The following is a 17,297-nucleotide window of genomic DNA, read 5'->3' as shown; positions in this document are numbered from 1 at the left end:
TAATTGAGATTATAACTAGTGGTTAAAAACGCGCTCTAAATTCCATACCAAGTTGGTTAATTATTTGAAAATCATAACTAAAGAATGGAGGATATCAAGTGCCAGTCGATTCATATGTACGGATATAACCTGCAAAATACAGCCTAAAACTTGAAATATTATTTTTTCTAGAGCAGCATGTGACCTATTCTAACAAGAATAAACAACATTCATAAAGGTGTCGAATCATACTCTAAATGTTAAACAAGAAAAGGTGAACAATTACAAGAACTAGAAATAAAAGAAAACAAATGAAAATTCAACCAAATAATTAATGTCTTTTGATGGGCCACAGCAAAATAAGCAAGCTGCAAGTTACCCAGAAGGTGCATTAATCAGTCAAATTTAGGATACTTCTACTTCCCTATCTGCTCTCTATGAGGATTCTGTCAATTCTAAATTCATTCTCGCTAAATATCCTCAATCAAATGATACATCTTATGAAAAATTTCAACAAATTTAAGCTCGTTGGCTGTATGAATTTTCAAGGACTGGAACCCCTGGACCATATATCAAACGGCAGCGTTCATTAAATGAACCAACCAGTTTTGAGACGACCTCCTTAAAGAACACTGAAGCCACCTGAAAAAGAATGTCATATGAGAAATCATAATGATAGGCTGTAAGAGACTATGGTGACAAAACAGCTGGCAGTATGAAACAAAACATATTTAATACATCCTGAATTTATTTATTTACCAATTGAGTTCAACCGTTAGTGAGAGTGGATATTCTAACTTCGAATTTTTTGGTTGAGGTATAATGACTTAACCAATTGAGTAATGCTTTAGTAGACAGTTACAAATGAAAACAGTATACAAAACTACAGGATCGGCCAGCAATTTTGAATTTTGTTAAAAGCAGCCACGGGATCAATTGAGATGAGATTTCCAATAAAATTGTTCAAATATTATGCTCTCAAGCGCATAATAACAGGTTAGATAAATTTGCCAGTTTCATATTTAAGGCATAGCTGGCAATGGCATTTCACTCAAAGTTTAGATGTCAAAATTAACGAATATAATTTCGGTCTCTATTCATCAGTTATAGAAGCAGCCAGCCTTGAGGAACCTCATACTCTACCACAGGTAAGGCCACAAAGCAAAGGAGGCTACATTGTTATTATTACTGTTTCTTTTAAATTGAGAGTCAGAGACTAAATGCTAGACTTCAACAGGAGTCCTTAGCATTCCTGCTCAATGCCCATGATATAATTGAAATTTGAGATTTGAAATTTGAAATGAGGAAGGATGCTTGGAGTGAGAGAGAGCTTTACCTGTCGATAAAGTGGAGACTGGAACTTAAAATCTACCAAAAAGTAAAGGTTGCAAGTCCCTGGAATCGGTCCCGGATTGAACTCCCAAGTATTTATCAAGTGGTCAAAAAGCGCACTTCGAGATACTGTAGTCTGTAAGTGGAAAGAGCAATCAAGACAATCAGTACGATGCCTATTAAACATCAAAAGTTTGGGCAATCAAGAGCAAAAAATGCTTTATAGATACATATATCAATATTTTGTGTCTAGTGTACACATGAATACAGGAATAGACAGTACTGAAAACTAAGAATTGGAGAATATTATTGATTTGTTAATTCTTCTTTTAAAAAAGGTCTATATTCTAACACCATTCAATAATAGAAAAACGATCGGGCAACAATATTAACAAGGGAAATGGAGACTCTAGTGGTGAAAGGAGTGTGCTTGCTCTAATGATGTGAGTGAAAGCGAGAAAATTGTCTTGTTTATAGGAAAACATCTAAATGGAGACTCTAGTGGTGAAAGGAGTGTGCTTGCTCTAATGATGTGAGTGAAAGCGAGAAAATTGTCTTGTTTATAGGAAAACATCTAAAAAATTCAATGCATTTTTGTTTTCACTAAAGACTCGACTGCTACTGCTGCACAAATTGAACATGTACTTGGCTTACTTTTGGACTTCTAGAGAAGGATTTGAAAAAGAGGGAAAAGCCTGGAGAGAGTTAAAAAGAAAGAGAAAAAATGAAAGGAAAGAAAAGAAATGAAAAGAAAAAGGGAGGGGGAGGGGGAGGGAGAGAGAGATAACAGAACCAAAAAGGAGATGAAGAGTCTAATAGGATGGAGTGCTCTTCCTCATATGGTCTGAGTGAAGGTATGAAGAAGTCTTGTTTATAGCCAGCCCCTAAAATTCTATACAATTTTTTTTTCTCTTTCAATAAAGCATGTCAACCAATTTCCGACATTGAATTACAATATAAAGCAGTGCCTCTCAGGACTATAGAGCGCAAACTTCCTACTTAAACACTTCAAAGACAACACTGCACAATGCTGCCTGCAACTAGAAAAGATAGACTACTTCAAAATTGGCGACATGCTGTTGATTAGCAATATATCAATGCTAGTGGCATCGGTAAAAGACAGTGTCCATGTAGGAGAGATGTTGCAGGCATGTAATTGTTTCATTATCATGCATGTGTCCAATATTCTTGATATATCAATGTGTCAGAAACGATTTCAAAATGCCAACAATCTGTCGCCAACACATTGTAAAAACAACCCTTCACTTATTAATATCAATATGCCCATATTTCCAACACTGTGCATTGCCGATTATTTAATCTTAGTGTGCAATTTAAATTTTTCTTGTCGTGTTCGTGTCTAAAAGAATAACATTTTCTTTCTTATGCATGGAAGAAAATACAAACAAGTCTGGAACAAATCAAAACCAGGCATATGAAGTAAATGTGTGAAGGCATGATCTATAAGTTGATGTTCAAAAGCATGCAACCTGTACACCAACATGGCTCACGTTTTTTTCTTTGACCAAAGTCCATGTGCATTTAAGCTTACTGTTAAGATTGTAAAACCTGATATATACGATTTATCAATGGACTATGAAATCACACATGCAACATGCTTGAGCCCTCTAAAATAATACTGGAAGATAAAAAGAAATCTACACCACCTAACATCTCCAAATTTCTTGGACCTCTTTTAAGCATCCACCACATCGTCGTGTTACCCAATGTAACACAAACATAAACTAACTGATACCCTAAAATCCTTGGTTCTGAATATCAACCACGATAATATCACCACTAGCTAGCCGCATGAGTTACCAATTCAGTATGAGAAATTCATGATAAGTTATGGATGAGTTCATTACCTTTATAGATTTTGGTCTGTTCATCTCTACGTGTGAAATGTAACTCTCAACAAGAAATTTAAAGCCAATCTCTAGTTCAGCATCAAAGGATCCATCAGGATACTTTTTTAGTACCTCTGACCGCTGGCACCAAGGAACAAAATCATGGTACATGTCTACAGCAGCAACTACGTCAAATAACTGTTCCGGAGAATACCTAATAACAATTTAAAAGATGTAATTAGCTCAGCAACAACCACTAACAATGTAAACATAAAATTTCATGATCAACCAATTTTTTGGCTAACATCAAACGTGAAAGGAAGGAAGCTAAGTCAAATACCTCCTCAAATGCTTCAGATTCTCAATAGAAAAATAAAATAAAAGCCTTTATTAACAAAGCTAATTCAATCCCCTAGACAATGCAGGACCACGATAAGACAAATCCAAATTCCTATACTAATGTTTGCTAACCAAAACGTAGAAAACCGCATATTATATATAGCGCAAAAGAAGATTAATTTGTTTACCCCATTACGCGCCTCTCTTCATAAATTTTGGATAAAACGCCGGTCTCTGCCCCGTCTCCACAGCCAAGAAATCGTCTCGATTGTACAGCACTAATATCACGGAAGCTCTCGGAAATCTTACGGTCCTGATCGAACAGTCTATAAATCGTCGAGGTCTGAACGCCGGGAATACACCTTAAATGTCGAACGTTTTGATACTTCCACGACTCGGCATTACACCTAGCGTATTTGATCGCATGTCTGATACCACCTCTACGCGAAATCAATGACTCAACGACCTTCGAGGTAGACAGAAACGGCGGCATTGCTGTCCTTGGTGATAAAAAACTTGAATGTTTCTCCGCCTGCAAATGTACCACACAACCTAAGCAACGATTAGGCACTTCCCGCCTCTTCTCGCAAACAGAATACAAATCGGAACGAAAGAAATTCAAAAACTAGGGATTCAATTCAACGAAACAAACAAAAAAGGTACTGACTCGATGATTGCGATAAAGATTTGGCGGTAAACAATCACGAACAAATCCTCCTTTCCCCGTTAATAAATCTGAACAGGAGAAGAACTGAATGTTGTTATATATACAAATGGAAGGAAGATTCCTACTGTTCTAGTTTTTGTTTTGCCGTTCCTTTTGTATTTAGGATTGACGAAGATGAACTTGCGGATCCGACCCGATCCGAATCCGTCTACGAATTGGACTCTACGTGCAACCGCCCACGTGATTGATCAGCGCTTGAAGATTATTTGACCGGGAAAATGCCACGTGGATTTTGAGAAATACACTTTAAAATTGCGTTCCAAAGTAAATATTTTTGGTCCACAAAAGTCAAAGATCGTAACCCAATTTCAATTTATTTTCCTTTTTGGCCAATAGGCAAACCCGAGGTAGCTACCTAAAAAATACCGAACTTACAATTGATTTTTTTGGGGGGGGCTATTTTTTACAGACATTTGAAATGTAGCCTCAAATCAAATCTTAGCCATGACTATCAATATTCCAACCAATACCTTTAGATCGTCTTTCATAATCATTTAGGTCTGTTTCATAATCATTTTATCTTTATTTTTTATTTTTTAAAATTAAATCTATGTACACTACTTTCACTTCCAAACTTTTATCTACTTTTCATCCATGATTTAAAAAATTAAGTCAAATTTGATAAAGTTTTCAAAAAAATTATTTTTTTTTTTTAGAATTGGCTAAGAATTCAAATACTTGTACTTAAAAAAATGTAGATTATTGTAAAAAATGTGGGATGCTTAATTTTAAAAAATAAAAACAAAAAATCAAATAGTTACCAAACATAACCTAGTTTTTGGTTTTTAGTTTTTGAAAATTAAGCTTTTAGATACCTCTCCCACCTCTAGCTATCTTGTTTTAGTATCTACTTTCTATCCATATTTTAAAAAACCAATCCAAAATTTGAAAATTTTTTAAAAAATAGTTTTTAAAATCTTGTTTTGTTTTTAGATTTTGATTAAGTTTTTAACTTTTCTATTTAAGAAATATGCAAATCATAATAAGAAACTAAGAGAATATAAGCTTAATTAAAAAAAACGAAATGATTACCAAACAGGATCTTAGTAAATGATAATCCAAAGATAATCTTATTTTTTTAAAAAATTGTTTTTTAGAAAATAAAATCTTAAAAAATCAAATCATGTTTTAAATAAATTTATTTTCAATAATGATAAAAAAAATTATTAACTTCAAGCTGGACATAGCTCAACTAATTTAAAAGATTTGTGATTCGAAATTTCCAATTCTAAATACTTAAGAAAACATAATTATTGTGTATATAGCACATGTACTGACATAATAAACAAACTATATTTGTATGTAATTGTGTATATACTCATTGAAGTAAAGTAATCGATAACGTACTTATATTACCTACGCCGCCTGCAAATGAATAAATTTTTGGAACGAGAGTCTTAAAATTAATTTCGGCATAATTAAATGTGAAAAAGAAAGTTTTATTGATAATTATAAAGTGAATAATAATTTATCTGAAATTAAGTTATCTAAAAGTAAGAGAATAATAATTTATCTGAAATTAAGTTATCCAAAAGTAGTCATTAAAAAAAAGTTATCTAAAAGTATCTTTTAAAATATCTAAAAAAATAAATTATCTTTAAGAAAAATTATCGATTGAATTTTTATTCCCATTTGATCAATGGATAATTACTTCCGTTGATTCAACAATCGTTTGGTTTAAGAGTTTTATACATGAAAATTGATACGCGCATCTAAAAAATAAATTTGTTTCACCGTTTTTAATATTTTGTCTGAGAATAAACAATTTTCATGCATCCTATTTTCCTAATTTTCTTTTGTATTTTCTTTTTTTCCCCTTTTTTGTCTGTTTTTCATTTTATTATATAATTTTATTTTAAATATAGTTAATTAATTAATATTAATTTAATAAAATTAACATAAATATTTGTTTTAATAAAAAATTAATAATAAACTAAAATATTTACTTAATTTATTTTTATAATAAAAATTAATTGGTTAACAATATCTCAAATATATTTAATTAGTAAACTATAATTTAGTTAGTAGAAAAATTCATTTTACAATAACAATAATTGATTAGGTATTGTTTTTTTTATAATCAAACAATTATTTACTAAGATTAATTTTAATATGATATTTCATTATGAGCATATGATCATTATTCATTATTTATGATCGGTAAATTATTTATTGTGTCTAAATTTTATTTCTTTATTCATTATTAACCTATCATATTTATAAAAAAAAAAATAGTATTCTTTACTAATATTCTTTATTAGCATATCATATTTTTATCTCATTTTTTTAATTTTTATATAATATATTTTTTATTAAAATATATTTTCTTATGTAATTTATTAAAATTAGAATTATTAATGTTTAATTAATTAAAAATAATTAAATATTATATTATAATTAATATGAGATTCATTAGGTATATTAGCTGGTTAATTTTAATGATAAATTACTCAATTTCAAGTATTTATAGTTAAAATTATTATTGATTTATAATTAATTCATTCTTATTAATATATTGAAATATATTTATTTAATTAATGAATCTATTAAATGTATGTAAAATTATCATATTTAATTTCATAAATATAATACAAATATAGGCATACAATACCGCAACCTACTCAAGATTTTTTCTTATCCTCACAATAAGGCTCGTCCTCACATAAACTTAATGTAGATGCAACCTGAAAGTCTGATTCTTCATCAATAAAATAAGTGTGATTATTAGAAAATCGGAAGGAAATCTATTGGGAGTAGCAGTTCATTCTATAGATCTAGACTTTGAAGTCCGTCAACATAAATCCTTGCAATTCGAGAGGATATTTGTAACATCTCGAATTTTAGAAAAATTTAAGTTAATTATCTAAAATTATTTAGTTTAAATTTTCCTTTCATTTGAAAAATTGAAATTAAATTGAAATAATTGGAAAAAAAATTATTGATTAAATTTAATTTAATTTATTAGATATTCGAACTGATTATCTTGACAATATTGAATTTTACTTCATTTGATTTTGAATTTTAGGGTCAACTTAAAAATAAATAAATAAGAGATAATTAATTTTATGTGGTTTTGAATTGATTTAAATATTTGAAGGATTTAACTTGTATCAAATTGATGGATTTTATGCCTTTTAATTTTGGTTTTTAAAGTCTAAATTAAGATAATTTAAAAAGTTAATTGATTTATAAATTTAATAGAATCTTTTGAGATATTGTGATAAAATATTTTATTTATCTTTTAAAAATTTGAAAAAAACAAAAGAGTTGAGATTTTTTCGAAATTAAATGATAGTAAAAAGAGGAAAAAAATTGGAGAGAAAGTAATTCGGTTTTTTAGCGATAGCTTTCACAAAATTGTCGATTGCTGGAGTTTGAACCGTTGGATCGTGTTCAAATTTGGTCAGTCTGATTAGAGACATGTGGAGTTTCATTTGAATGGTTGGATCATTGTTTAAAGCTATAATTTGTTTATAATTGCTACTGAATAAAATCTGTAAAACTAGAAATTCACCAAATAAAAGCTATGGTTTGTTCACTCCGCTTCTTCTTGCCGATGCCCTAAGCTGATCTTAAGAACGTACATAAAAGCACCGAAAATCGGACCGATGTAGCAAAAATTTGTGTTGGTTATTGGATAGGTGAGTAATTATGAGAAGAAGAAATTTGGGCGGTGGAGCACTTATAAAACAAGAAATATGCATGAATTATTTCTTGATTTATTTTAATGTTAATGGGCCCTGTCCATTATTAAGCGGCAGAAACACACATTGTATATATGTTTGTGAATGAAGAAAGAATTTTGTAAGTGAGCCGAAGGTATCTTTATGCAGCTGAAGAAGAAGAGAAGGTCGAGAGCACCGAAATTTCTATTCTTTAGCATTTTGGTTCGGCAGTGAGCAAATTTACATTGTGAATTTTTTTCTTTTTGGGTTAAATGTTTCTCTTATTATTTATTTCAAGTTATCGAATTGTGGTACTTGAATTCAAATAGTTTTCAAATAGTTTGTATTACGTTATTTGAGGAGAAATTCGAATTTACAAATATTACATTCATTCATTGAATTTCTTTGTTTTATCATGATTTTTTTTTGGGGGGGGGGGGGGTGGGGAAGGGAAGGGAAGGGTTTTCAAAAATTAGTTTTTATTTTTGAAAACTGGCCAGGATTTCGATTTTCGTTGTCAATTTGCCTTAAGATTGAGCCTTTGATAGATGTCAATATGGTAAAAAAATCAGACATTTTTTTAAAAAATAATTTTTAACTTTGGCACTTGAACATCATGCTAAATGATCCATATCCATACAAATTATGACACATCCACCCACAAGACTCGTCTCTGAATTTTGTCCGGTGTATATTATTTTCCAATTTATCAAAATGAAAAACCAATGTCTTCTTTTCAGGTTCATGTCAACCACAAACAAAGATGAAAACAAACTTCAAAAATCCAAACCTGTGAAGGAGAAATGACCAATCACAGGCAATAGAGAAAATTTGGTTATCTCTATTTAATGGACAAAGCTAAAGAAACAAAATGATGTGAATAAACATCTATTTCAATTGACAAACAATCAATGGCATAAAAATCTTGTTCAAATAAACATTTTATGAACAATTGAGGAGAAAATTAGAATTTTCTTACAATTTCATTTCAGGCTTCTGTTTATCAAAAGGGGAGAAAACTAGAAAAAAATGTTTCATAATCTTGTTATACCAAAAGAAATACATATATACACATATGCTGAATGACAATACCATACACATTTACCCAGTCAAAAACATAGCTGCTGATTTTCTAGTTACTACGTAACTGCAGATACCCAAAAGTATTAGAACTTACATTACCAGAAAAAGAAAAAACCCCAAGAACATCAAAAGGAGCATTATAGACCACCAACAATCTTTGATCTTCTATAGCCTTTCCCGAGTTAGAAAAGTAGTCGGTAAGTCTTTTGCCACGTCTTGGCGACAATCTGGGATCTAGCTATCTTCAGGCTGTAATAGAATTCTTGTTAAACATCATCTCCTTTTCATGGAACTTAAGGAACACCTAAAAGAAATCAGTGATCATTTTGGAGCAAGAGATGGTAGTTAAGTTTATATCACTTGAATTACCTGGTCATTGATCAAAGCATTGGTTTGTGGAGTTTTGACCCTTTTGGCATTACAATCACTGCTTCCTTTTTCAGCTTCTTCATCAACAAAGTTCTGATCTGATACTTCTGCAACATGAAAATCATTTGTCCAGCTTAAAATTTAAACAGTCATTTATCATCTGAAATAATTCAGCTTCACATCAGTGCAATTTTGATTGTCGTACAATTGAAATTAAAATCATAATGGGAACTCGAACATAGCAGATTACAAGAAGAAGTTGAGTTTCACTTCAGTCACATTAATCTGTTTTTACTCGGAACTTTCTGGTAGTAAAGATTAGACACAGCAAACATCTTCCCCAACGTAGAATCATTATTCACTAACTAGCAAACTTAAACTTGATAAACTAAATTATAATTACAACCAAAGGGAGGCACACATCTATATATAAAATATTGATCATTTATATGTTCTAAAGCCAAAAGATCCACCTTTATTACTGCTGATAAATTGCTGGGACAAATCAGAGTCGGAAGCACGCATAGATCCTGAATTATTAGCTGCTCCGAATGGCAACGAATTCCTCCCTCTTGAACCGATAGATTGACTTTTGCACGCAACATTTTTGTTTTTACGAGCAGCTCTAAAGTGGTGTATCCAAGGATTATGTGAGAGAGCTTGGTAATCATTTAATAAATTCGACCGAGATTCAGTTGGTTCAAAATTAATGTTCTTCCAGCTGCCTCGTCGAAGAACCTTAAACTGAGTAGATAAAAGCAAGGAAAAGAACAAAAAGAGAATTTACAAGCCATGATCAGAAAAGAGTTAAAACTCATAAAGAAAAAGCAATTGGAACTGAACCTGGCCAAAATGTGAATGAACATGAGAGGCGGATTGGCTTTGGCCGAGCAATTTTGCGCGTGAAGAATTTTCCTTGCTGGGGCAGGAACCAACTGAATGCACAGAATCAAACATTTGGCTGACAAACGATGCCTCCATGGATTCAAGAAACAAATGGTGCTTCTCATCGGTCCAATCAGAAGGTACAGAATCCGTCATATGAGTGCCCTAAAACCGAAACCGCATTATCAGCAATTCCCGCGGCAAGTTCATGGTCTATCTTACTAAATAACGGAAAAACGCTACTATTAGTCATCTTAATCACAAATCATAATGTTGAACAATCAAAACTCGTGTTGAATTTCCAGAATAATTTGCCAAAGATCCAAACCCCTTACAACGCCCTACAAATTCCATCGACAAAGGGCAAGATCGATCCAAACAGAGCCGAACAAAATACAAAACAAAAATCCTTCAGCCACGATAGGTAAGTGCGAAAGCAGTACTGTATTCTTGCCCTTCCTCTTTCTTTCAATTGTTTAATTCGTATATTTTCACTTTTAACACGAAAATAAAGAGAAACAGTGTAGTCTATGGTGACAGAGCATGAAATTGAAGATACGAAACATCACAGAAGCAAAACCTGATCGGAACAACAAAAACATCTAAAACGAAGATAATCTGAAGTATAAGGAAGAAAGTAGGGTAACAGTACCTGGCTAGAAGATACCACCGGGAGGGCAAACTCGGTAGACTCGTCCTTGGCGAATTCAGAGACGATTGAGTCAGAGCGAGTTTCTACGGCCTTGAGATTCTCCAAGTTTCGAGGTAACAACTCCATGAATGGGGAAGAAGATGAAGGATTATCTCCAGATTTGCAGTGGCGACAGAGAGAGGGAAGAAAGATGGAAGCGGGCCAGTGGGAGAGATATCGAAGAGGAGAGAGAGAGGCGGTGTTTTGGGACAGAAGAACCTTCACAGTTGTCACGGCTTTACACACGGCAATGGGCCTACATGTGCCACGTCAACAAAGTGTTGATTAACGCTGAGGAATCGGGCAGATATTATCTGGACCAACTGAAATATCTTCGGCCCTTTTTATCACAATATTCTATTTCGGTCGCAGCGCTTTTTTTAACTGTCAAACAGCCGAAACTCTTTTATTTCCTCCCTTTTTCTTTTCCCTAGAAGATACCAAATGTTATGCCGGTAACTGCCAGATAAATATCTTATTCCTAGGGGAAAAAACAAAGAATTTATTTGGTAGCATAACCAAACAAAAAATTGAAAATAAATTATTAATTAGAGACTATGAAGTACAGATACTTTTTATCACAATATTTTATTTCGGTGGCGGCACTTTTTTAACTGTCAAACAGCCGAAACTCTTTTATTTCCTCCCTTTTTCTTTTCCCTAGAAAATACCAAATGTTATGTTGATAACTGCCAGATAAATATCTTATTCCTAGGGAAAAAAAATTAGAATTTATTTGGTAGCATAACCAAACAAAAAATTGAAAATAAATTATTAATTAGGGACTATGAAGCACAGATACTTTAAGGTAAAGAATCAGTATAAGACACGTATCGAATATCGATATCGATACTTTTAAATACTTTCCAGATACGTATCTGACACGCGATTTGACGTATCTATTTCTATGCGTAATTTTTTTAAAGAAAAAAAGACAAGTAACTTATCTAATTTTTCCAATCTAAAATTAGACAACCTATTTAAAAAGCTCACTACTCGAGTCTAAAACTAAAAGAAAAATAAATAAATAATGGATCAAATCCTAGACTATAATCATCTAAACTCCAAATTCACATTTGAGTCCCCACAAAGTACACCAAAATATAAATCATTTGGATATCTTCAACAATAAGTTCTTCGTTTATCTTCATACTTTTCTCTCTAATCTTCTTTTTCTTCTTCTTTGCTATATGAATCATTTTCCTATTACATTTTATTAACTATTGTACTTCAACATCTTAGATATTGCTTTTTTTGTATTGTATTTCAATGTTTGTATTCTGTTTTGTGCTATTGTTATTAACTTGTATGTTAAATTTATCTATATCCTAGATTTTTTTGAAGAAAAAATGTATTTTCAACGTATCAGTATCCTCGTTTTTTTAGAAATATATAAAAAAAATGGCGCATCTTTAGACATATCCGTATCTTGGTTTTTTAGAAATTGACGAATCACCGTATCCGATCGTATCCGTATCGTGTAGTTGTATCTGTGTCTGTGTTTCATAGATTAGAGATGTTTGATAATATTTTCGTTTTTTATTTTTTATTTTCTGTTTCTATTCTCATAAAAAAAAAACATATTTATTTAATAACTGTTCTCTTTTTAGAAAATTGACAAATTTTGAGAAAGGAAACTTCTCGTTTCATTTCTATTTTATCTATTTTTATTTCTAAAAAAACATTCGTTTTTTTTTTAAAAAAATTCTTTGTTGTATTTCTTATTATTTTGAATTTATTAAAAAAATTTACATATTAAAATAATGAATGTCTTCAATGTCTTTTAAATTCAAAATAAAACTACTAAACTAAATTAGTTTTATTTTGAATTTAAAAGATCACTTTATACATTATTTTAATTTAAAATTTTTAAATTTTTAATACGTAAATTTTTTTAATATTAAATTTTGTAATATACATGTTTATATATTATTTTAATTTAAACTTCAATTTTTATTTCATATAAAATCAATTACAATTTTTTACTCTCATTGAAGGCATCCGCTTTTCTTTTTTTTTTTTAATCTTTTTTTCTTGCATTTCTTAATTCTTTATTTATATATTGTTTTAATTTTGAATTAAAAAAATATCTTTATGTATTATTTTAATTTTTAATTTTCAAATTTTTAATATATAGATTATTTTTAAAATTTTTAATTTTGATATTTGCAATATGTCTGATTATATATTATTTTAATTTTTATTGCATTTAAAACTAGTAACAATTTTAGAGCACATAAATTTTTTCACTAAAACATTCATTTCACTTCACTTTAATACTTTTTTTATCACATGCTCGATCAACTTCTTACCACTAAAAGTTATACTAATAACATGTTGTACAATCCAAACATTAGCCTTCTTACCACTCAACACAAAAAAATCACACTAATAGCATATTGCACAATCCACAATTATATTAGACTGAATGATGGTTAAGATAATCTATTCAATTACTTTAGCAATGAATTAATGTGTTGGTTTTTTGGCTCTTATTTCTAATTAATTAATATTTTGATGATAATAAATTTGATTTTGTTTACTAACGATTTCATTATTTTGAATAGTCTTTAGTGTAGAGCTTGAAACAATAATTTGGATGCCTCTTGAATCACAGAACTACATTATTTTGAATTAAATTGATTTAATTAGTTTATTAAAATTTGAATTTATGAAATTCAAAATTATGAAATTTGTTTATTAATTTTTTGAAATTATGAAATTCAAAAGTATTAATTTTGTTTATTTGATTTTGAATTTGAGAATTTCATATTTATAGCTTTGGTTTTAATATCAATTAACCCAATTTCACATTTAAAATTGGATTAAATGGAAAGTAGGATTGTAACGACTCGACCTTTTGATTACTCTGACAAAAGTCGTTATGATTAAATACACATTTAAAATCTAGATATTTTGTTTTTTTTTTTTAAAAAAAAAAAAGATCATTAAGACAATAAGGATAGTTTTTCCAAAATAGACTCGAAAACAAATAAATAAAACTTTTATTTGGGGTCCCTAAAAAAATAATATTCATAAAGAAAACATTCAAAACGTTAAAATTTGCTGTCTCACATTAGATTCTAGTTTCAAAAGATTCAAATGACAAAAACATAGACTAAGTGGAAGCGATTTCTCTTGTCTCCATATGGCTCTGTCACAGATCTTGTCTGTCACTCGCCAACCTGTTCCTGTCATTCCCTGAAAAAAAAAAAATAATAAAGGAATAAAGGATGAGTATAACAATACCCAGTAATTGATCCCATTACCGAGATCAGGTTGTGCATTCATATACAGTGAATGCTTGTGGGTAGTGGAACTTTCATGGTGAAGCTGTTCCTGAATGGCTAACTAAGGGGATAATCTGACTCGTCTTAACTTGCATGTCTAGTGGCGTAGTGGCACACCGTCAATCATGGAAAAGTAACATAAACGTGAACATGTCGATTCACGCATGTCTAGCAGCTCGAAAGCATATCGTCAAATATGGAAAAGTAACATGAACGTGAACCTATCGATTCACGCATGTCTAGCGGCCCGAAAACACACCGTCAACACATGGAAAAGTAACATGAATGTGAACCTATCGATTCACGCATGTCTAGCAGTCCGAAAGCATCCGTCAAACATGGAAAAAGTAACATGAACATGAACCTATTGATTCCCGCATGTCTAGTGGCCTGAAAGCACACCGTCAAACATGGAAAAGTAACATGAACGTGAACCTGTCGATTCACGCATGTCTAGTGGCCTAAAAGCACACCGTCAAACATAGAAAAGTAACATGAACGTGAACCTGTAAATTCACACATGTCTAGCAACCCGAAAGCACACTGTCAAACATGGATAATTAACATGAACGTGAACTTGTCGATTCACACATGTCTAGCAGCTCGAAGGCACATCGTCAAACATGGAAAAGTAACATGAACGCGAATTTGTCAATTCACGCATGTCTAGCGGCCCGAAGACACACTGTTAAATATGAAACTAGACCAGTTGGTCCTCTGAAATAAAACATGCATCAAGGCAAGACAGTAAACTACCTTATTAGTCTAATCATGCATCACATACATAATTTCAGTACTGTTTCCGCCGCACAGATCATAACATAACATGGAAGTTCAAACATGCTCATAATACTTATAACTGTCATGCAACAAGTATATCACAAAGACGAAATCATGCTTCTAAAGTCCATTAAGTAACTTTGTAAATCTAATCTAGGCCGCCTAGCATGAAGGCACCGGTAATAGTACCACTTACCTCAAATTAAGTCAAGGACAGTTATCTTGACAACCAACTCCAACAATTTACTTGAGCTAAAACCAACGAAAGGACCAAACGATCATAAATCCTGCAAGAAAGCACGCCATTGATCTCCAAACTTCGAATAGTAAATGTTCAACCTTGTTGTATATTGATAGAAACGCTCCCAAACTTCAATCTAAAAGCGAAACATAAAGGATATCAACTAATTTGGGCCAAAAGCTAATGGGTGGTCAAGAACCTCCAAGAATTCTAAAACTTACCCAAAATATCAATTTCGGTAACAATAGTATCAGCAACAGTAGAAACCATAGATAAGCAGCAGGTGTTGTTGTTGGACGGCATAAATTGTTTAGGCTAGAGGCTGGTAGTGAGGGTCTTGCATGAGGAGAGTTTGTGAGAGTGAGAGAGAAGGAGAATTTCTAGTTTTACAGATTTTATTCAACAATGATTACGAACAAACTAGAGCTTCAAACAACGATCCAACCGTTCAGAATAAAACGCTATATGTCTCGGACAGACTGACCAAAATTGAGTATGATCCAACAGTTTAAATTCTGGAAATCAACAATTTTGTGGAAGTTGTCGCTAAAAATCGAATTGCTTTCTCCCCGATTTTTGGCCTCTTTTTACTCTTTAATTTCAAAAAATCTCAATTCTTTTATTTTTTTTAAAATTTGAAAAGACAAATAAAATATTTTATCACAATATCTCCAAAATCTCCAAAGATTATATTAAATTAATAAATCAATTAACTTTTCAAATTATCTTAATTTAGACTTCAAAAAACAAAATTAAATGGCATAGGACCATCAATTTGATACAAATTAAATCCTTCCAAATATTTAAATCAATTCAAAACCACATGAAGTTAATTATCTCCTTAATTTTTTTTTTAAAAGTTGGCCCTAAAATCCAAAATCAAATAGAAACAAAATTCGATATTTTCAAGATAATTAGTTCGAATATCTAATCATTTAACTAATAAAAAATTTTCAATTATTCCAATTTAATCCCAATTTCTAAATGAAAGGGAAATTTAAACTCAATAATTTTAGATTATTAATTTAAATTTTTTTGAAATTCGTGATGTTGCATTCTTCCCTTCTTAAGAGACTTTCGTCCTCGAAAGTTCAAGTCGTTAAAGTCTCGTGATACTTAGTTCTTGTCTTATTCACATGTTTCCAAATCGCTTCTTCAGACCGATAATTCTGCCAAGGAACTTCTAACTAGCATTGTCTTCAAGTTTCAGAAAGCCTTCACCACTCTAACAAGAATTTTCCCTAGATTGCTCATCGTAACTCATGTTTTCATTCAAATGTAAGCACTCGTAGTCCAACACATGAGACTGGTTTTTCATATACCTCCTTAGCATACAAAACTTCTGCTTAAGACAAACATTAGGCATAAGAAAATTGCCTTTTTGTTATGTATTTGTGACTTGGCTACTTCAACTCTCGTACCACTTGTATTTTACTTGGAGCTAAAATACTTTCACCTTTAAAGTCAAATTAATGATATCATTTGTTTCTTGTTCTAATTTTATGCCTAAAATCAAGATCATTTAAACCTTGATAACATTAGCAACGACATACCTTTTAACTAATAAAGCATTATTATTCCATGTCAATAGTTCTCGAACAACTATTGCTACTAATATCTCCACTTATAATATCTCCTCCAACTCCACTATAATCTGAAGTAGCTTTTCAAGCACTCTTCCAACGCGTGATTTCCTGACTTAATCAAATTCTCATACTAAAACTGAGTTCCAGGACCAATGGTTTAGGCATGATATTCATTCAACTAACAAATACGAAGATCTAAAGTTCCATGTCGTAATAGGATTGTTCATACCAATTCCAAAGGTTCGCAAACACATATACCTATCTTAAACACCCATGTTCTTAATCTCAAAACATTAATTCTCTTACCTTCTCAAAAAAAAAAAAAAAAAAAAAAAAAATCTCAAATACTTTCATTTTCCCTCACACTTAATTTTGGAGTTCTTATGATTAAGCCACCAAAAAGGAAGGTGCACCTGGTTAGTATAGGTAGACACTCCCAATTCTTTTAAGCCTTTCTTAACCATACTTTCATGTCCTCAG

General features: G+C 31.2%; 2 protein-coding genes across 6 annotated transcripts; both read right to left on the bottom strand.

Annotated features, from left to right (window-relative positions):
• Positions 1-277: 277 nt before the first annotated feature.
• Positions 278-4,379, bottom strand: LOC120085301 (Polyketide cyclase / dehydrase and lipid transport protein). The gene is made up of 5 exons (XM_039041217.2): positions 4,168-4,379; positions 3,689-4,032; positions 3,180-3,375; positions 1,316-1,447; positions 278-621 (listed from the first exon to the last, which is right to left on the bottom strand). The coding sequence occupies exons 2-5, from the start codon at positions 3,991-3,993 to the stop codon at positions 499-501; spliced, it is 756 nt and encodes a 251-aa protein (XP_038897145.1). The 5' UTR covers positions 3,994-4,032; positions 4,168-4,379; the 3' UTR covers positions 278-498.
• A 4,465-nt stretch (positions 4,380-8,844) lies between these two features.
• Positions 8,845-11,348, bottom strand: LOC120084481 (cold-regulated protein 27). Of its 5 annotated transcripts, none has more exons than XM_039040270.2 (5): positions 10,882-11,348; positions 10,188-10,394; positions 9,818-10,088; positions 9,345-9,451; positions 8,845-9,279 (listed from the first exon to the last, which is right to left on the bottom strand). In XM_039040270.2, exons 1-5 carry the CDS (start codon positions 11,005-11,007, stop codon positions 9,220-9,222), a joined length of 771 nt encoding a protein of 256 aa, XP_038896198.1. In that variant the 5' UTR covers positions 11,008-11,348; the 3' UTR covers positions 8,845-9,219. The 5 variants fall into 5 exon arrangements, with proteins under 5 accessions (XP_038896198.1, XP_038896199.1, XP_038896200.1 ...); XM_039040271.2 differs by having other exon boundaries at positions 8,845-9,267; XM_039040272.2 differs by having other exon boundaries at positions 8,845-9,224.
• Positions 11,349-17,297: the final 5,949 nt, after the last annotated feature.

Source organism: Benincasa hispida, chromosome 9 (genome assembly GCF_027475165.1).
Source record: "Benincasa hispida cultivar pf3 chromosome 9, pf3_genome.v1.1, whole genome shotgun sequence".
In the NCBI taxonomy this organism is placed as follows: Eukaryota; Viridiplantae; Streptophyta; class Magnoliopsida; order Cucurbitales; family Cucurbitaceae; genus Benincasa; species Benincasa hispida.
Note: the sequence above shows the minus strand (reverse complement) of the source record. Positions and strands in the feature narration are given on the sequence as shown.

What these genes read in the sequence shown, in the direction of transcription:
- LOC120085301 (XM_039041217.2), bottom strand. Translation starts at nt 3,993, where the DNA reads ATGCCGCCGTTTCTGTCTACCTCGAAGGTCGTTGAGTCATTGATTTCG. An exon ending in GAAGAGAGGCGCGTAATGGG is followed by an intron (nt 3,376 to 3,688) that starts GTAAACAAATTA and finishes AATTGTTATTAG; the next exon opens with GTATTCTCCGGAACAGTTAT. An exon ending in ACAGACCAAAATCTATAAAG is followed by an intron (nt 1,448 to 3,179) that starts GTAATGAACTCA and finishes TTCCACTTACAG; the next exon opens with ACTACAGTATCTCGAAGTGC.
- LOC120084481 (XM_039040270.2), bottom strand. Translation starts at nt 11,007, where the DNA reads ATGGAGTTGTTACCTCGAAACTTGGAGAATCTCAAGGCCGTAGAAACT. An exon ending in CGGTGGTATCTTCTAGCCAG is followed by an intron (nt 10,395 to 10,881) that starts GTACTGTTACCC and finishes TTTCGGTTTTAG; the next exon opens with GGCACTCATATGACGGATTC. An exon ending in ATTTATCAGCAGTAATAAAG is followed by an intron (nt 9,452 to 9,817) that starts GTGGATCTTTTG and finishes TTCATGTTGCAG; the next exon opens with AAGTATCAGATCAGAACTTT.